The sequence below is a fragment of the Solanum verrucosum genome, unplaced genomic scaffold, assembly GCF_900185275.1.
Source record: "Solanum verrucosum unplaced genomic scaffold, falcon-dt-bn FXZP01000253.1, whole genome shotgun sequence".
Lineage (NCBI taxonomy): Eukaryota > Viridiplantae > Streptophyta > Magnoliopsida > Solanales > Solanaceae > Solanum > Solanum verrucosum.
The window spans coordinates 3,071,204-3,092,973 of NW_026019984.1; the positions used below are offsets into that span (position 1 = coordinate 3,071,204).

General features: G+C 29.9%; 2 protein-coding genes across 3 annotated transcripts; one reads left to right on the forward strand and one right to left on the reverse strand.

Moving 5' to 3' along the window:
* The first annotated feature begins 2,436 nt into the window (after window positions 1–2,436).
* LOC125818280 (50S ribosomal protein L9, chloroplastic) lies at window positions 2,437–6,722 on the forward strand. 2 transcript variants are annotated; one of them, XM_049497823.1, is made up of 7 exons: window positions 2,437–2,679; window positions 2,795–2,922; window positions 4,485–4,530; window positions 4,689–4,786; window positions 4,862–4,909; window positions 5,439–5,626; window positions 6,602–6,722. In XM_049497823.1, the coding sequence occupies exons 1-6, from the start codon at window positions 2,542–2,544 to the stop codon at window positions 5,557–5,559; spliced, it is 579 nt and encodes a 192-aa protein (XP_049353780.1). In that variant the 5' UTR covers window positions 2,437–2,541; the 3' UTR covers window positions 5,560–5,626; window positions 6,602–6,722. The 2 variants fall into 2 exon arrangements, with proteins under 2 accessions (XP_049353780.1, XP_049353781.1); XM_049497824.1 differs by having other exon boundaries at window positions 6,606–6,722.
* A 5,384-nt stretch (window positions 6,723–12,106) lies between these two features.
* LOC125818176 (zinc finger protein ZAT5) lies at window positions 12,107–13,101 on the reverse strand. Its single transcript, XM_049497717.1, has one exon. It carries the CDS (start codon window positions 12,999–13,001, stop codon window positions 12,114–12,116), a length of 888 nt encoding a protein of 295 aa, XP_049353674.1. The 5' UTR covers window positions 13,002–13,101; the 3' UTR covers window positions 12,107–12,113.
* Window positions 13,102–21,770: the final 8,669 nt, after the last annotated feature.

The window sequence follows — 21,770 nt, forward strand, 5'->3', positions numbered from 1 at the left end:
AAAGAAAACTTCAAGACCTATCATTTGGTTGGTATTAGGCCACAAAACTCTTCATATGCTAGGATTCCCTTATTACCTTTGTTCACATCCAATACATTTTTGACACGTATGATTGGGCCTTAGCATCTATGAACAATTAGGAATCAACCATGTATGAACCTATATACCTATGAAGAATGGTTTGGTTCTTAGCATAGAAATTTTTGGAGTGTTACAGGTGTACTCTTTTTAAGGATAGTTTAAAAATATTGCAAAGTCTTTTCATATTTCTTAAACTTTGTGACTACTGTCTGGTCAAACTACATCACATAAATTGGACATATATATTATTATGTTGGGTTGTATATTTTTGGGAAGCTTACAAAAACCTCATTAGTTTAGGAGTTAATTACTTAGATACACTCTAATCGTTGGTTTGTAGTATTGCAAAATGCAAATCTTACTAGATTTTGGTGCGTCCAGATATATCATACATATATCTTGGAATACATGAGGTCAAAATTAGGTGTAATTTGTTCTAGATACACTCTATCCAAGTGGATTCACATGTATCTATGATACATGACAAATCTTGCTCCCGACCTCCCACCTCGCTCGCCACTCTCTTATGTATTTGGTATCCCAGAGACATGTGAATCACATCAGATACATACAAATACATGTATCTAGTCTGATTTACATGTATGTGAGATATATGACTATCTCGCTCACCTATCTTCCTATTTTATTGTATCTGATAGCAAAAACACATGTATCTAGATGTATTGATAGGAAACTCTTTAGTGGTAACTACTAGGAAATGTAATTATTTGAAAATATAGTTAGAATTTAATATATCGGTATGAATGTATATCTAATAATTTTCATCAACAACTCCACCCGAATTCATTCCTATCAAGCAGATTGAATTATTTGAGTATAAATCAACATTTGTTAGTGGTCTACTAACATCACAATATCTTCTATCCACAACAACTCCAGATTCCGGATGATCCATTGCTATATTCTTCAAAGTTATGCACAACAGATATTTTGTAAAGAGATCGACATTAACTTTCTTTTGATCCAAAAATACTTCCACACCCACATCATTATGGATACAAACCAATGGGCATGGTTCACTAACTATATATTTAATCTCTATGTCATTAATATTAGCATATATCCTAAGTTGCGAAGTTATCGCATTTACTAGCCCACTATATAGACGGGAAGATTCATAGATAATCCTCTCCATATTTGTCTATTTCATTAAAAAAATATCAATCAGTCTTACATAATACAAAGGAATAATAAATATGTTGTATTTATATTCACTTTTCATACCAACCTAATACAAATTTCATCCACAACTTCATACTTCTCACACAAATTTGTACACACCAGTCATTACTTATTCATACTAATATCATTCCAAATAGTCTACCAGAATTCATACCATAAAACACATTTCATACATTTATTTTTGACACACATTTCATAAATTTATAACGATAACATCATCACTATTTCATACACTGTCACGAAATAATATAATCAAATCATTCAAATATAAATCCAAAAACGTACACATCCATGGTATAAACAGTATACAAATTACAAAAACCAGTATACAAAAAACTCATAACATCATTTATTCAAGTTTCATAGAAATTATTTTGTAATATCAAACAAACGAAGGTTCATACAAAAAAAAATCACAATTTAAATATATTATACACAACCAAAATCAGAAAATTTCATTTTTAGTTTAATTGTTCTTAATTTTTTTTTTACGTTTCATTAGTATAAAAATACAAATAATAAATCGCAATGAATACTAATCAGAAGGATCCCATCTACCACCATATTTTATTAATATCCATAAGAATCCGTCCATTACAACAAAATGAAGATTTTTGAACCAAAAATATTTTGGAATTAGTCATAAATGACAACAATCACAGAAAAAAATTTCGAGGGAGAGAGAAACGTTTGAAAAAAAAAGAAAATATGATTTTTTTAATTACTTTTAACTGATTGAGTAAAAAAAGGAAAATAAATATTCATATTTTGTTTTGAATCTCCTAAATTTATGGCAATTCTTAATTATCCTTAATGTATTCAAATTAATGACTATAACTATATCTGTTTTTTTCTTTTATGATTTTTAAAAAATCGTTTTTTACTATTATTTTAAAACTCTTTTTTAAAAATAAAATTTATAACCTGAAATTTTTTATTGTTACAACTTGAAAGTATTATTATAATGTCATAACTTGAAAATATTAGTCTTATATATGTCATTTATAAATTTTTCAATTTTTTCCTAATGTTTAGAAAAAAGCCCGAAAACATTTACGGGCTTATGAAAATGGCCCAAGCTATTATTATTGGACCAAGAAACGGGCCTAACATGAATTGGCCCAATAAGTTTTTTTTGGCCCATTAAGAAATCCATTATCTTCTTCAGTTCGCCATTACAGATAAGATAACGCTATAAACTGTAAAATACAGAAAAACTGAGCAAAAAGTGAAGAAAAGAAGAAGGAAGAATTAGCTATGGCGTCATGGGGTTCATCTTCTTGTCTCCAAAATTACAGCTTAACCAAAAACCCATTTTCTGAAACAGTGAAATTTTCAGAAAGAACTTCAATTTTAACCATTGTTGCTCAGAAAAAAACCAAGAAAGTACGAAAGGTGAGCTAATTCTTGAAAATGGGATAATGGGTTGGAATTATTATTGTCAAAATCTCATTTTTTGTCCATTTCTAGGTTATAGCTGAATTGGGTATTTTTTGTTTTGATGGAACAGATAATACTGAAAGAGGATATTTCACAGTTGGGTAAAAAGGGAGACCTTTTGGATGTTAAAGCTGGATTCTTTAGGAATTATTTGCTACCATTGGGCAAAGCTCAAATTGTGACCGCTGCACTTATCAAGTAACTTGTTTAACTCCACTTGGAACTATATTTTTGCCATTTGATTTCATTGCCTTTTAGATTCTTCTTTCATTAGCTGCATTTTTGTGGAGTTAGTGGTTGTTCGGTAGAGTTATGCATGTATTAGTTATTCCATCTTCTAATGTGCATAACATAATATGTCAATTTTCTTATAAGTTATAACTTATATATGTATTAGTTAGGTAGGTTTTTGAATTACAAAATCAAACGTTGTATTAATTTTATACATGAATAACTTATTTTCCAACTAGCTGTCAAACGTTGTATTACTTATACAAAAGTTAATATATGAATAAGTTGCTTTTTCACTAGCTACGAAACGACCCCTTAATGTTTGTTAATATTGGTTCTGCTTTGTGTTAGATGGATTTTTAAGTGTCCCTTTTGGAGCCTGTTAGTTGATGATTTTAAGTGTTGAATATTCACATTTCCAATCACCCTGTGAGCAGAGTGCACATATAGACACCTCAATTTGGTCTCAATTGACAACTAAACACTTCAACTAGTCTCCACTGTGCGTCGTGGACACCTGATATTGACGTGAAAAATACATTTTGGTGGTGTCTAGATGATCATTTTGTAAGTTGGAGTGTTCAGCTGACATAGTAGAGACGAGTTGAGGTGTAGATGTGCATACTCAAAGTTGGAGTGTTTACTTGCTAGTTGAGGCCAAGTTTGAGTGTGTATTTATGTATTGTGGCTAGTTTAAATTATCGACTTAACCTTATTATTGAACTCAAAACTTTGGTTCTTGTGTCCGTTATCGTATTTTCGTGCCTCATAATTAATGTCAGGATTCTTTGGTTCAACTATTTATTATGCCACACACAATACTTTGCTTGGCTGTTGATGAGTGGAAGCATGTTATTACTATTGCTTGTTTTGTTTAATCTTTTATCTAAACCAATGGACCTATGTCGAATGGAGATAAAATAGGTATACTTAGTCTATGGGATCCTTTAAACTACTTGTAACTAGCTGAAAAGTGAACGTATCCATGGATTATACATTTCTTCGTGCAAAGGTCATACCAGAAAATGATGCTTAATCATTTTTGATATTCCTTGAGCAGAAATCTGGTGATTTTGGTGTTATAACTTTTGGTCAGTATACAAACTCTGCATAACTTTTGTTCTCAGAAATCGTGCTTCTTATGATTAATGATCATAGGTTTTAAGTAAGTTCGCTTCTTTTAACCAAATATAATTTATTGATAACGGATTCGTCTTTAATACATTGTCCCACATTGCATAAGATGGATAATCGGTTGACTTTATCATTAGCTTTTTGGTGAGCAATAGGCCTAACCAGCTGTTAACATTAATGGTGTGATAGTCCTGTAAAAGTCTTATATATAAGGGATTTGCTATTTCATACTAAAGAACAAAACAAATAAGTGAAGGCTTCGTTAGAGATGGTTGTTAGAAGCAATTTTGGTTTGATATTTTTGATAGCTATTAGCGTGCTTCGCCTTCAGTGAGAGATTACCTAACTTAATGGATGCATTTTTATGTTATAACATTACGTACCTTTCTTCTCAGGGAAATGAAGATGGAAGACGAGAAAATTGAGGCTGAAAAACAACGGGTAACTAGACAATTCTCATTAATCTAATCTATTGAAAGTGAAAAATATATACATTTTTTTAATTTTCAAGTCACTAAAAGTCTAAAAGAGTTGACCTACACCAATATAAATTGTTTCGTAATGAATGTGGTTTTAGTTAAACGTTTAATTGATTTCAGGTGAAAGATGAGGCACAACAGCTTGCTCGAATTTTTGAAACTATTGGAGCCTTCAAGGTGAAGCGTAAGGGTGGGAAAGGAAAGCAAATATTTGGAAGGTCAGTGAAATACTAAATTGTGATGAGCAACTTGGTGAATATTTGATCTACCTTTTAACGTCATCTTTCTTGCAGTGTCACTGCTCAGGATCTCGTTGATATTATAAAAGCACAGATACAGAGGTACCATTTTCCAATCTTTTCTGCCATAGCATGTAGATAGTAGTATGCGAACTAATCTCTACTTTAAGTTCATTGAGGACTGTTAAGGTATATTGTCCTTCATAAGGTTGATCCTGTAATATGAATTTGCATGAACTTGAAAACCGATGTTCTCTGATTCATCTGGTTTGTTAAGTCATCTGAATATTTGTGCTTATTTTCTTTTGTGATTCCTTCTGTGCGGTGTTACTATGTGCGGTGTTACTTTAAAACCGATGTTCTCTGATTCCGTTTTTCGTCTATTGCTAGAGCAAAAACTGTTGTTTTTGAAGCAATGTGATGTCTGTTTCAATGATCGCATAGTAGCTTGCTACTACCCCTCTGTCCCCGAAAAAAGAAAGAGAAGAAAGGATTGAAAATCTGTTATCTACTTTTAATAGGAAGAAAAGTGACAGGGGATAAAAAAGTTGTCGTATAAAGTCTTGAAGGAAATCAGATGTACTAATTGAGTTCCTACTTTCCTGTATATTCACACGCAATCTACTTGTAGGGACGTGGACAAGAAAATTGTCAATCTGCCTGAGATTCGAGAAACCGGAGAATATATTGCTGAATTGAAGCTGCATCCAGAAGTTACAGCTCGAGTAAGGTTGACAGTGTTTGCCAATTGAGCATAGGGGCTTTCTGGTGCAGTTGATGCCAAGTCAGGATTTTGCTGTATCGGCTCGCTGGGCCAAGGTACAATCTTTTGTTGATTCCAGTGACTATTATTCAAGCAAAGTGAATGGCTTTGGTGCTACATTAAATCTACATTAATCAAACCCTACATTTACAGAACACTTACATGGCCCAAAGTTTTAGGCTTTTAGTTCACAAAGTTAAGCTGCCAAAGTAATGACAAGTATGATATATGTAAAAAACGACGACATACCTAGTGTAATCCCACAAGTTAGGTTTGGGGAGGGTAGAGTGTATGCAAACGATACCCTACCTTAGGAGGTAGATAGGTCATTTCTGATAGACCCTCAACTCAAGAAAAAGCATATCGAACAAAGAAATAACAAAAGTGAAGAAATCATGGCAAAGCATTCTGAAAAAGAAAGGATCACTACAACAAAGTATGACGGCAAAATAAGTCAAACCCTTTGGAGTTTCACGAGTCCGAATTTAGATACAACTCTTTTCAAAACAAACCTCAACTTCACGAGTCCGAATTTGAATAATGTTATATACTTGTATTTACTCTTTCCTCACACTGTTCCAATCCTGATAGCATCAAGTTTGAATGACGTTTTTGATTTGATATGTACTAGTACTTTTCTTGGGGACAATACTCGTTGTGGTTTATATGCATGAGTATATTATTTTCCTGTACGTTCCTGCATACGATTAGGTGCTTCTTTGTAATATCAAGAAATGCCTGAATAATGTCCCTGAGCAAAATGATAAAATTGCAACTTTTAAGTTCTTAAGATTAAGACATAGTCGATAAACATGAGAACGTTTTTCTTTGATGACTGAGAAATCAGTCTGGAGCCAACCTTTGGGCTAACCACAACCTCCAAAACTCGAGGATGATGGCCCCGCCCCTCTATCCTTATATACTAGACTTAGTTTCTTGGCACAGGGCTCGAACTTGTGACAAAATTTGAGAATGAATTCTTATCCATAACTGCTGTTTTGTTTTCTTTTTGTTTCCATTTTTCTTGTCAGGTAGGGAGGATGCTAATAAACAATGTAAAACATCAAGATTCAGACTCCACATATGGACCCCAAGTTTGTAAATGAATTTTCTTCTTTTGAGATCATTTATCCTGACCTGTAACATCAGTCTTCTCATCCAAAGCCTTGTTATTTCAACTATTATCACTAGATACAAATCTTGTACCTATCTTTTCAATTATTTGTTTCCAAGGAAATGGTTATATCCAGTAAGATCATTCACCCAAGTGATTCATAATCATCTTTAAGCAGATGTGGATCTAGGCCGGGTTCTGTGGGTTCAACTGAACTCATAACTTCGGGGTCGAAGTATATGAGTGTGGATGCAAAAAGGATTTAAAATGCATACATATGATAAGTTCACACTCAGTCTGAACTCATCGACTCTGGTTCTAAATTCACCTAAGTCTTTAAGATGGCTGCTTTTTTTTTCTCTCGAGTCTCTTGTAAGCGATTTTTTAAAGCTGCTTATTGTTATGGGAATGAGGTTCTCCATTCCTATTTATCACATACATGGTGTTGGTAAGTCAAGTTTATAACTAGGGACTTTAGAACCACAAGGTTTCAGGTTTAGATCCTAATGTAGACGAATACACCGGTGATTTCTTTCTATCTGTCCAAGTTTTGGCGAACAAAGTTACATGATACCTGTGCTAGTGGGGGAAGTTGCACGTACCTTGTAGAATTAGTTGAGGTGATGAAAATTGCTTTGGCATTATTGTCAAGTTGGAAGAGCTGAAAAGTTCTGATAGGATAACAAGATTAATTATTTCTTAATGTCCTTTTTGGCCAATGTTAATCCTCTAATTCTGTGTTTGGTCAACATCTGGGGGCCCCTAATAGGCTAATACAGAGAAGCAACTAAGTTGAATATTCAAAGACTTGGAAATTATGCAATATATACTTAAAATAAATGTAAAAAATGAGATAAGTGTTTATATCTGACCAACTAGATTAGCAAGATCACCTACTTCTTATCTTAAATAATGATTGGCTGTCATCATTGATTGCGTTGGAGCGGTAAGTACTACTTCATCCTTAATTAGAGGTCTCAGGTTTGAGCTTTGCGAATAGAGTCGTCATTGGTAGGAAGCGACTTACACTTAGATTTGCCTTTTTTTTTTCTTTTCTCTTTTGTCTGTTTACTTCATATTTTAAACTTTCTTAATAAAACTTTTGACTTCATCACTAATCACAACAAATGCTTAGTAAGTACATTAGGCTCTTTAGACACTACAAATAACACATCAAATTGGTCATTCCATTTACACCCCCACTATCACCTGATATTCGAAATATACTGACTCAATTAATTTAGAGTCACATTATGTAAAATCAATTAAAAAGAGCTTCTTAGGAAAGGAAATTGAAAGTCAAGTGAATTTAAGAAAACCAACCAGGTGTCAAGTTGAGAAGCACGCCACCTCAACAATGTATTTTTTAGCAAAGTTGTCCACATGATGTCTCCAATGAACTCAATTTGTAAACACATGCCATGTCAACTTGTCGTTCTTTTATTTCTTTTAAAGTTACTATTCGGTTTTCAATGCTCATATTGAAGTCTGATTATTTTAGATTCGTACCGTATAAGATTCCAGGACTTGAATGGACATTTTCATCTCCACTACACCACATCTTATAGTTTATTATTATTAGTTTGTGACACTTATGAAACTATTACGAATACAAACACAAAACTTTAGTAATTGATTAGGAGGTAAATTCATATATAAAATTAATATGAGATTTGATCTGTAATTTAGAAATCCATATAACTAATACATATATAAGTTAGGAGGGATTTTATATATTATCTTATCCAAAATAGAATGTAGAATAATTAATATACGGACAACTAAATCTGACAAAACTATACCTACGTACATAAAATAATAAATTAATACCAAACAACCCCTTAAGGTTCAGTAACTGCAACTTTCATGACTTTCTCATCAATTAAGTTATACAACTTAAGTACTTTAATTTAGAGTAAACGTAATAGACTTAATTAGTCCTCAATTATAGATACTTAATTACGTGTTTGAAATGTAGTTAGTTAAGTACTTAATTAGTTGTAAAAGAGATGAGCTATACTATTAAGCTTCATTGACTTTAGAATAATGTTTATATATTTCTTAGACAGTGCAACATAATGTTTTATATTCTTTGTTACCTTTCTTTTTATACTATAGTTTTTCTTCTTGCTTAGATAATTGATCCAATTATATATTAATCCATTAATGAGATAGATCTAGTGGTTAATGAAGCAGATAAAAAATAATTTTAAAACTAAGGTCTAAATTATAGCAAAAATAAAAAATATTATAGATGTGTTTTTTCTCAAAGTTTGATAATATATTTGAGTCTTTTCCAAAAAAAAAAAGATTCAATTAATGACGTAGCCGAATCATAATTGACCATGTGTAAAAAATGATTTTGCAAAATCAGAACTGTTTTTCAATTAACAAATAATGACATGAATGAGCGTGTTCGAACGAAAATGACATAGATGAACCAAACTTCTATCATATGACATAAATGAGTCTTTTCTCAAAGTTTGATGACATATTTGAGTTTGTTTTTTTGCGTATAGCGTGCTTTTGATATCTAACATGTATTTGATGAAACAAGTGAGGTGTTTGATATCTAACATGTATTTGATGAAACAAGTGAGGTGTATAAAAGGAAACCGAAGACAGTTTAATGTACAAAGTATTTCATATTCATAGTGGATCCGAGAAAGGGCCTTTGACAACTTACCCTAATATAAAACATTAATATTTACTTTTGCAGCTGGTTCGAACCTATGATCTATAGGTCACACGAAACCACCACTATTATAATAACAAATAATCATTAATTGAATTGAATTAACACTATTGCAAGGTAAGAGAGAACACTAGGCAATTAACTAGATTGACACAAATTAGTAGTCCCCCACTACATGTGCAAATTAAATCTAAATGAATCTCTCTTATATTTGTCTTTCCCACTTTCTTCCATACACATACACACACGTTGTATTTGTACATGTCAACCAATATATATCCACATGCTAAGATTACAAAATTATGACCAAAACGTGTACATAACAAACAAGTTAATAAGACTTGGTGAATATAATTAAGTGACTACACCAATTCTCACACCTCCATCCCCACCCATTCTAAAAAAATGATAAAGTTTGAAATTTCGTTGAGGATATTCAAATATATATATATATATATATATATATATATATATATATATATTATAAAGTGTGAAAGTGAGATTAACTTAAAATGGAAGTCTTATTTCATTTTTCATTAGAAGAGAAGCCTTAATGAAAAAGCTAATTAGAAGTGGAACCTAATTAGATAGTTCTAATTAAGTTATATATCGTCAGTATAACAAATTTTTAAATTAATAAAATAAATTATCTATTACAACATGTAATAACGAAACGATTAATTAGATAATGTCATACTTACAATGTACTTAAATATAGAAGTAGAAAAAGAGGGGCCAGATTTGTAGTGTGGTATAAAACCTTAAACCTAACCGATCAGGATGCAGATAGTGAAACGATAAGTATTCCTTCAGGCTTCATCCTTGACCATAGATATATATTAGGTTCGAGCTTCTAATATGAAGTCACATTTGTTAAGAACCACTTTATCCTCAACATGAAATCTCTCTAGGAAAAAAATGAATTTAATTAATCGTCCTCAAATATGAGTACTAAATACCAAAATTTCGATACACTAAGTGGAAAAGGACCTGATCATAAGGGTCTATCATACTTAGTGTAGACTATATTTTTGCAAGAAGTTGTTTTTACAATTCAAACTTGATGTCATGTGACAACAACTTTATCAGTTACGTTAAGAACATACTGTATAATAAACCAAAAAACATATAACTTTATAGACCTCATACCTAACTGCTTGTGACGTGTGATTTGCAGTGACTATTTGAGGCTGAAATAAAAGGTTAATAAGTTAGTTAAGAAACTTGAAAAGTAAGGTATGGTGAGTTTAACAATTAGGTGTGATGGGTGGGCTGATGGGTACTAGTAGCTCTATCTATTCTAGTGAGAGCTATCCAAACTTTTAGGTATAAAAAAAAAACCAAAAAAAAAACACACTAAATTTTACACATATTTTCTTAACTATAACACAACAACTTGTAGCATAGTTGTAATCTTATTATATGTATATATATTGATTTTTTTGTTATGGATATAAATCGTATTGAGAGCAATGTGTTCAGTCGAACTCACAGAATCGACTCTGAAATGTATTGGTCACTTGAGATCAATACCAAGGTGGATGTACAATATATGGTATGGATCGAATATTAGTAGAATACAATAGTTTTGATTCGAATTTTGTAGGTGTATAGAAGAATTAATGCTCTAAAACCTTATGTGACGTAATTTAGAGAGTCAAATGAGTTTATTTTTATTGTGATTATTTTTATGTCTTTTAAATAGTTCGATGATTGATAATTATTGTGACTTCAGTATTTTTATGTAAATTTTATTTTTAAACATTCTATATCTAAATTCACGTAGAAAATTAGATAATTTGATCCTCATGCTCCTAATTGGCTTACATAAATTGAAACGAAGGAAGTAATGAACCACGAATCAGGAGTTCAAGTTCAATGACAAGCATACAACTACAAGAAATGCAGAACTCATAAACTTTAAATTTTGAATTCGTTTCGAAACGAAACAAAGTTAAGTTAGTTAAAGAAAAGTAGTAGTGTGTATGGAGTATATAATACAGGTGGATACACATGGTTTTGGCTGTTACCAGCCCCATCCATATACCTTTCCTATCCATTTATTATTTGTCATTTAATGAAACAACACCCTCTTATTATTTTATTTTTCATACTAATAATAATCATAAAAAATAAATATAATATAAATAAATTAAATACAAATAGGGATCAGAACCTAATCCACAGACTTTAGTTGTGGTGCTGGTGATGCCAAACCCTAACAATTCCATAAAGCAATCCCTCCCACACTCCATGCTCCTTGCTTTTGCCTACCACATCTTTCAAGACTTCCGAAACATACTGGTTCGACTAATTTAAATTCAAATCAAATAACAAGACTAAAGTCCGGACCCAACCTCCCATCTAGCAATCGCGAAGTCAGATAGGTTTAAGGTTGATCAACTGAACATTCTTCGTAAAATTTCTAATTTGCTACCGAGCCTGGCCCGCCCCGAAAAGAAAAGTAAACAAAAAATAAAGGATACATCATCACCTCCTTTTCGTGAATGGAAGGCAACCATGACACTAACCACTTACTCACTCAAAGTATTGAATTTCAAAGAAAGTAAACTACCAACAATACTAGATGAAAACAAAATTAAAAATTAGAAAACAAATTTTTGTATATTTTTATGAACAACAATAATTCTAAAAATTCATTATCACTATTTCTTCACTTTTAAAATTACTAAAAAAAATATATGGAATATAATCTCTTCACTTTTTTAAATTACTAATAATAACAATCAACCAAAGGGGCTGCAGAGAAGACTAGACTTTGTTCAAATTTGTGATCATCTTCAACTGGTGCTGGTAAATTTAGATCAAGAGACAAAACATTTCTTCTTGATTTTTCATCATGAATATGGCACGACGATGATTCTGAAAGATTGCTTGCAGTTATCATCGTCGTGGTAGGTGGTTGTCTATGTCTTCTCATGTGTCCGCCTAATGCTTGTCCTGATGAAAACTCCGATCCACAAATTGAACATTCGTGGATTTTGGTTTTGCTGTTTGAATGAGTTGTTGTACTACTAATTTTATTGAGACGCTCTTGATCTTGATCATGTAAATTATCATGACCAGCAGCAATAGAAGTACTGTCAGTATTGATAGTGACAGATTTTTTGTCTTCCAGTATGGTTTTGGGCTTTTTGTGACTTGCTCTATGTCCACCAAGTGCTTGAAATGAATTAAAAGTTCTATTGCAAGTTTTGCACTCATAGACAAAAAAACCAGCTTTTCCAGTTGTACTACTAGTGGCCATTTCTGCAAATTTCCTGCTGTTGATTTTCTCTTTTTTAACATCTTCTACTTTATGGCCACATCCACTTTGTGCTAATAGAATTAAACAATTGGCCATATCTTCATCTTCCTCAGATGTGCTAGTTGTTGAAATTTGAGTAGTAGAAGTGGTTGGTGAATTGTAAAAATCACCTCCACCTCCATCTCCATCTCCACTTCCATCATTACTACCACCAGCAATCGATGAACCGGTGGTAGTAGTGATGGTTGTAGTCGTCGTCCCGGCTGTGTTCAGCGGGGAGGACGGTCGTGATCGCTTAGTGCGCTTTCCTTTGAAAGCGCACGAGCGATCGGTGAAGTTTTGACAAACTTCCATGACTACAAAAACAAGGAAAGAAGGCAAAAACAAGTGACAAAGTGAAGAACAAGAAGAGTGATGAAAGAAAGAATATAAAGAGAGAGAAAGAGAAAGAGAGAGAGAGAGAGAGTGATGTTATAGCTAGTGGTTTTTGTTATGTATATATATTTGTAATGAATGGTAAGAACATGGTTGGAGAGAGTCAAAATTATAATCTACCCAACTTTTAACTAAGTTAATGAACAATATTAATTATTTCTTTCCCATTCATATTATTTTTAGACTAAAGAAAAGTGTCTTTTAAGTAAATAGTAGAAGTTACTTTGGCACTTCTTGTACTTCCTTTAACTACACTTAGCCTATAGTTTAGTTTGACAAGTAACTTTTCTTGATTTTATGGTCATTTGCATTTCTGTCTCTATTTTGTGTTGGTCTTTAATTTTTATGTTTTAGTAAAAAAAAAGAACTTATGTCACACTAACATACGTTCGAGGGATAAGGATGAAAATTAAAGATCAGATCATTTGAAGGTCGTGGAATTAAATGGACATAAATTTCACATTTAAGCATTAATTAGTGAAATGCAATGTATATAGATATATATATTACCCTTTTTAATTACCAAGTTATTTATGAAGGGGTAATGTATATAGGCTTTGGAAATTGCAAGGTAAAAGTTTCTTTATATTGAAAAATTTAATGTACTAATTTGGAATATTTTTTGACTAAGTAGTAAAGGTGAAATGAATGAGTGTTATAAAGGCCAAAGGGAGTGTTATAACTGAAAAATAAAAACAAAAAAGTATGTTAATTTGTTGGTGACTTTGAAGTTTTGGTTTCACACTCTCTTTAATGATTTTTCTTTGTTTAATTTGTTGGTTTGTTATTGTTATAAATTTAATTAGAGTTAAGTAATTTGTCAACAAAACTCATGAATAATAAACACTCATCAAACAAATAAAGCATTGCACGTTAAAGGCATGCTCCACCTCACTCACTCCGTCACTTCTTAGACTCAAAGAAAACTATATATTATTCTTGATGATTATTATTAATACTTACTTATTCCTTTCGTCGCGATTTATATGATGTACTTGACTCAATATAAAATTTAAAAGAAAAGATCTATTTTTTTTTTAAAAAAAAAACTTGTGATCTAACATGTGCGATATATATTTTTATGACTATAAATCAGCATATCGACACTACTAAAAATAGAAACTAACGACAAGCGAGTTACGTAGTCAAACAATAAAATTCACCGCTTAAATTGTTGAGAGTTATATGTTAAATACGAGCGATTTAGCGACATATTATCTACGGATATTGTAGCTACTTTAAATTTAAGTGAAATATAATTTATTTTGAGACAAATTAAAAAGAAAATATGTCATAAAAAGTAATATTTTTAATCAAGAAATGCAAATATGAACAAGTAAGGCAAACCACCAAGATTCGATTGGCTTTCAAGCAAACCCTTTGCTTTTTTTGTATCTCAACAAATTAAATTCACTAAATTTAATAGTGGTACTCCACTTTTAGGCCACTCTTCTAAGTATGACAAATTCAAGAATTTAATTTCTATGATTATCTTTGATTTGATCTCCAACTTTTTTATAACTAGAATCATTCATTAATAATAATCAAATTGTCAAAAAAAAAAAATACTACAGTCAAAACATGGCATATTTATAGTTTACCAATTACATAATATTAGATAGGAGGATATAAAAATTGAAGATTAAGGTGAAATGCTAGTAGGTAATTGAGTGTTATCGAGTTTCTTTTATTATAATACTAGTTATTATTATAAGTACTCTCATACTATTTTATTTTTTGATTTTTTTTACCTATCACCTCTTTTCTGTTTCATTTATCCAGCTGTTGTTTTGTTGCTATTATCCATTATATTGGTTTATTTATTGCTCTATTTTCTTTTTTTTTTTACAGTGCTGAATATGCACAACTTAAGTCAAGGTCTATCAAAAATAATTTGTTTATCTGAAGAATAAAACTGCGTATACACCACTTCTCCGGCCTATTTTGAGATTGATCACCTCAAAAGCAAGTGAATTAAGATGTAATAGTCACATCAGTAAAACTAGTTACCTAGAAAATGAGATATATACAATCTTCTAGAAACATTCTAAATTACATTGTTGGTGTAAAAAATCGTTTATATTGTTATAAATTCATTTCTATTAATTTCCTCCTTTTAATGACTTTTCCAATATTATACTATATAGAGCTAGGTAAAATAGCTTTTAATTCTCCTACAAAATGGGGGAAAAGAAGATAATTAATAGTAATTAATAACGTGCACTTCAGTATGTGGTGGCCATGTCGAGTGAGATTATTGTAGTAGTGTTATTTTAAAGGAAATCCGTTCAAAATCAAATCATAATCTCATAATCGATTATTTAAATTAAAAAAATATTATCGTATTGTATTATTGTTAATATTGGGTTATTATTGATTAGTGGTTGATTTGAAAGTAATTTAAAATTTTATAATCAACCGATGGACGAACATAAATCTTTCTTCGCATTTATTTTTTAAAATATTAGATTAATCGATAATTCAACAATTAATTAACGAATAAACTTTAAAATGATCGATTAAAACAATCAATATCTTATTAATTTAATAACAATGTTATATAAAAATTGATAATCGGTAAATCAAATTGTTAAAGTGCAAAAATTGAACTGAATATGGATTAATTATGGGTGATCTCACTTTTGTCTAATGGCATGTTTGCTTCCTTTTCTTTGATCCCCGTTTGGTACAATGCTTTATTTTGTTTTTATTTATTAGTTCACACTTATAATCATATCATAAAATAATAATAAAGTCTTTTTTTTATTTGTTGCCCAGTTATTTTTATTCACCATTAGTATAGCCTTTTAATAATATATTATTGTCCGTTTTCTTTTACTAATTCAATATTATTAATTAATTATGCACTCTTTTAAAGAAATCACCATGAAATGTGTATTATTTTATTAAATAATTATACTTTTGCAAATTTAAATTTTACTAATGGGGTTTTAATAAGTTTGAAAAATAATCACTTAATGATTAATTATGGGAATAGTGGTAAGTCATCTTCCTAGCAACTATCTTATTCTTCATTTAAAAAAAATATAATTTATTATTATATTTTTGCTTCAACTATTGCATTATTTTTTGTTATTCACTATTTTTCTTCATTATTATCATGTCTTCTTTACTATTGTATTTTCTTTTCCTACTGTTTTTTATATGCATTAAGTGAGTCGAGCATCCATCAAAAATAATTTTTCTACCTTCACAAGATAAGAGTAAAACTGTATATCCAACACTCACTCTCCATATCAGACTCCACTTATGAGATTACGCTAAATATATTATTATTTTATGTTTGTAATAGTAAGTCATCCCACGATGAAATATGAGGAGAGAAAGAACAATAAGAAAAAAAGTCATAAAAAGGAATCAAAATGATTTAAAAGAATATGTCTACAAGATCATTAGATCCAAATTTAGCATCTCTTTACATGCCATTTTATTCTTTAAATTAGCCATCACTATGATGTCTTTTTCTTTATTCCCACTCCAATTGGACCTTGTTATTTCAATCTTAATCTAATTATTTACAAGAAAATAAACCAATTAGATTTGTAATTAACAAAAATGGAGTCAACTCTTTGAAAGGTAGTAATATATATTTGCGATAATAGAGAATATTGTGTCTAAATAAACAAAAAAAAATCTTATCATTTAGCAATAGTTAAGGTTTAGTAAGTGATCGACATGGGTTGTGATGCACTGGTGGGAGTGCTTCACCCTTAACCAGAGGTCTCAGGTTCGAGCCCTGGGTATGGAGAAAATTCTGTTGGGAGCGCCACCCTCCGAATGGGCCCTGCAGAGCGCGATCTGAATTTAGTCGGAGCTTCAATGTGAGCTCTGGACACCGGATGGGAAACAAAAAAAATAGTTTTAGTAAGTGAATACACAAGCAACAAAGATATATGTCTAATATTTATTGATTTAATATAAATACTCGATACAAAGCACATAACAACTTTGTAGAATTTTTATACAATTACCACAGCCACAGCTTATGTCAATTAATTTATTGTTGATTTTTTTAAAGAAATGCCACAAAGAATAGAACTTAGAGTTTCGTGTTTGAATAAAAAAGAAGTTGAGTGAGTTATATTATTGGATTTTTTTCTTTTTTTATATATAAAAAAACTAATCAAGGAAAATATCTAAGTAGTATTAAAAAATATCATTTTTTTAGACCGATTAAAACCAAAAAAATAACTGAAGGTCTGTCCTTCTTATGAGTTCTAAATTTATGTTATATTTATGTAGTGCATAAATTTTTTGTATCACGCTGAATTGTCACGTAGAATATATATTTATCTACCTGTTTAACTTTATATAAATTTATGTATTTATTTATACATTTTTAAAATTGAAAAATGTAATATTAACTAAAATTAAATTAAAAGACATATTTATATTTTATACGTAAAAAAAAATACAAACACATGAAAATAAAAGAAAAAAAGTGAAGGTAATAAAGTAAAATAAAGGAGTTTTAAGAATAGGTGGCAAAAAATAAAGGAAGTTGTAAGGTGCAGGGGATAATATTGTGAGGCTTGCTGACGCTAGAAATCCGACTAAAACTCATATTTTTGTGCGTAGTTTATAAATATATAAAAAAATTTAAAGATTTCATGCGCATTTTCTAGTCAAGTTAAACTGTTTGATTCTCAAAAAATGAAAAGTGTCACATAAATTGAGATAGAAAGTATTTTTTTTTCTTGTTGTCATAAGTATGGTTTATTGTCCGGTGTTCAACATTCCTATTTTAAATTTAATTAATTCGAATTCATTTTATAAAATTTCATTTGGAAGGTAAAAAGCTAGTTTTCTACCAAAAATAATTTTGATATATAGAAGTCGAGCTTGAAAAACCTGATTAAAATTATTTTAAAAATACATATACATATGTATTCCAGTCATGAATTTCAATATTATTGTCTATCATTAATTAATCTTGTGTATATTCTTAATGAGAGCCAAACCCTCTATAGCTAGCGCAGACTTGCATATATTTTTTTTATTTCTTAAAATTATGCAATTGTGTCATTTAATTATTATTGTACCTTATATTTTATAAAAAAATAATATTAGAAACCACACCCAAATCAATTTGCTAAAATGGTAGGCTACATTGAACTAAATATTAATAAAGTACAGTTCAGTGCATTAAAGCTTATGCTATATGCGAGATTTGAAAAAGAGTTGGACCACAAAAATTTGTTGTATGCAGTTTTATATCTTGCATTTATAATACAAATAACTATTTTCACGACTTGAACTTATGATCTCCTCGTCACATGACAACAATTTTACTAATTACATCAAGAATCCTCTTCCATATTTCAAAATACTAATATTAATATAATACTATGAGTGCTCTTGACTAAAATTCATCTCCAACACAATATCATATTCATTTGAATTTTACCGCGGAACATAAATTTATTATTCGTAAAGATTCATTAAATTTGTACTAATAAATAATAGGCCTGAATCCATAATTCTAAAATTATTTCAATGCTAATAAAAGTTGTACGGTAAATTTAAATCTCAAATTTATCTAGATTTGAGTTTGTGAAATTTATAATTGCAATTTCTACTCAAATTCACAGACCACACAGGCCAAAAGTTAATATGTATAATCTAATTTTAAATTTTTTAACATTGAATTCACAATATTTAAATTCTGAATCTGTCTTAACTTGGAGCAAGTAATATTTTCTATACAAGTTGCAAAAAGCAAGGAAGCAACTCAAATAACAAACATATAGAACACTCTTTCTAGTCTAGTTGCCAAGTAAAGTACTTTTTCCCACTTGGGTTGAGTGTGATTAAGCTATAGGACATCATCAAGAAAAGTATATAACCATTAATAATAATAATAAAAAGTTGCAAGAAAGGGAATGCTTCAAAGTGTAGTATTTTATGTAACTATCTATTGTATCCTTTTTTTTTTTTTTTTTGTTATTTACTATTACTATTTCTATACAATTTAAAGTAATCTTTTTTATTCTTTTTAAATATTTTATCTGAATTCATGAATATTTGAAAGGGTTATATGTTACTCAAGCATTCACGTAATACATAAACGTATTTTTTAAATTTGATTTTAGTTGATATCTACGTCTTTCAATTTTGAGTGCTTGTACAAAGTTGAACAGGTACACTTATATAATCCTAATGACATATACAAATCAATTAGAGTGTATCTCACGCAAATTAACACGTATGTCTACTTATGTATCAATAACGATACATAATCTACTAGATCCAAATATTTAATCTACTAGATCGGATTTATTAATATGGTAGTACTCCATAAGCAAAGTTATAATGATTTAAATATATTGACAGATTAATACGGTTGGTCCATAGTTGACTATAGAAATATATAACTAACCAATATGTAACGCACTAATTTTAGAAAAAAACTATTACTCTTTAAATTCCCTAATTTTGTTTTTTGATACTTCTTATATCACCGGCCAGATCTTTCATACAAAAATTAATATATTGATAAAAATAATTTGGTACTTTGCATAATCTAAACCTATATATATTACGTCACTTGACTTATAGTAAAGTATGTGTCACATCACCTAACTCGTAATAAGATACGTGTCACGTCTTTAGTGAGCGATCCATTTTCATATACTTGTAAATATTCCATTATATCTTTATCGTTTGACCACCAAAAAATAGTCTCAAATATCCATGATAGATAATACCTATCTTTTTTCATACTTGTTGATTTTATTATTAAAAATTCCCTACTTTTGTCAAAAAAAAAAAAATATATATATAACGTGAATTAATAAAATTCCCATAAAAAAAAAATTAATTCTTCCTATATATATCACATCTGTTACTTTTTCATGTAATTTGTTGCACTAATTAATCGTAGATTTTACTCTATTTCCTATTACGCAAAGAGGTTAATCTCTTTATAAGTTACTAGAAATTATGCAAATTATTTTCGAAGTGTTGATTCAGCAATTAGGAAATGGATCGGAGAGTATTTTTGGATTGATTTAGCACAACGATATGAATCAGAGTGTGTCAATAATTCAGCGTGATGAGTATGAAGATTTTTGGTGGAATGATGCAAGTGGCTCGGTTTGCTATTTTTACAATGGCAAATGTAAATTAGAGACACACATGCATAAGGAGAAGCTAGACATATTCTACATATAAGGTATAGACATATTCTTATTAGTGTGAGGTTTTTACGAAGGAATCGTACATATTTAATTCAAGACGAATAATATTACATCATATTAAAATTTTCTTTAAATTAATTAATTGAGCCCAATAATTACTCTAATGAAAAAAATTGTCCATAATTAATATCACTTTCTATAAAGTATTTCTTCAATCCTTCTAAATTATCCGATAAAATTGAAACGATACAAAAAAAAAAGTACTTCGTTATATAATATAAGCTTAATCTATTGACATGGTTGGTTATCATTAATATTGTTAGGAAAAATGAAGTTTAAAATCCACTTAGCTACAATTGCATTAACCTAATCTCTATATTTATAATCAGTAACTATGAATGTGCCAATTTCAAATTAAAAATCATATATAATAGTGAATTTACTTTTCAAGAATAGACACTTTGCTTAATTTGGAAGTTTTTAAATTTGAAACACATGTTCTTGGCTTAAAAAATCTAAGCATCTCTTAGACTTACTTTTGAATTATTAAGTGAATAAAAACAATATATTACCCCACAAAAAGTAATTAAACAAGATATTAATCGTGATTTATCCAACACATGGGGGAATTTGAGCCTCCTTATATTCCTAGTGTCTCAGTTTATGTGACAGTATTTAACTGGACAAAAAGTTTTTAAGAAATAAATTAAAATGTGTGATATAACACGCATGCTTATAAATTCATCAATAATCTCTTAAACTTGTCAGTTGATTTATCCAACACATGGGGGAATTTGAGCCTCCTTATATTCCCAGTGTCTCAGTTTATGTGACAGTATTTAACTGGACAAAAAGTTTTTAAGAAATAAATTAAAATGTGTGATATAACACACATGCTTATAAATTCATCGATAATCTCTTAAATTTGTCAGTAAATTTCATTTAAACACTTAAAATTACAAATTATTTTAGCCAAGCATCTGAACACATAATAAAGTATTTCTATTAGACATTTTTAGCTAAAATTTTAATTTTTTTTTGTTTACGCGTGTTTTCAAGTGTGTATTAAATGGTTAAATTAATCACATAAATATTTAATTATGTACATCAGCCTCAATTGAAATGAGCTTGAGGTTTTACTTGTTCGTATTACTCTATCTATAGAGTTTGAGCTAGAGGTAGTTGGTGTTAATGGTGAATGTAACCTTAGTGCTATGAGTTCAACCAAATCCAGTAATTTTAACATAAAATATTGATATGCATATGAAAACTAATAAATTTCAATAAATATTAAATTCCGAACTTGCTATTTTTAAAAATATACTAATTAATTAATTCAGGAAATTTTAACAAAAATTGAAGTGAAGCTATTATATATATTGTTTTGGCAGTACAATATTATTTTCCTTCCTGCAATCATTGATTCATTTGCTAAACCAAACCTCTTAGAAATGCTAATTTCCTTATTAAAACCTGAATTACTCATAATTGCATATATAATTTAACAGTTAAGATTGGCTGAAAACTT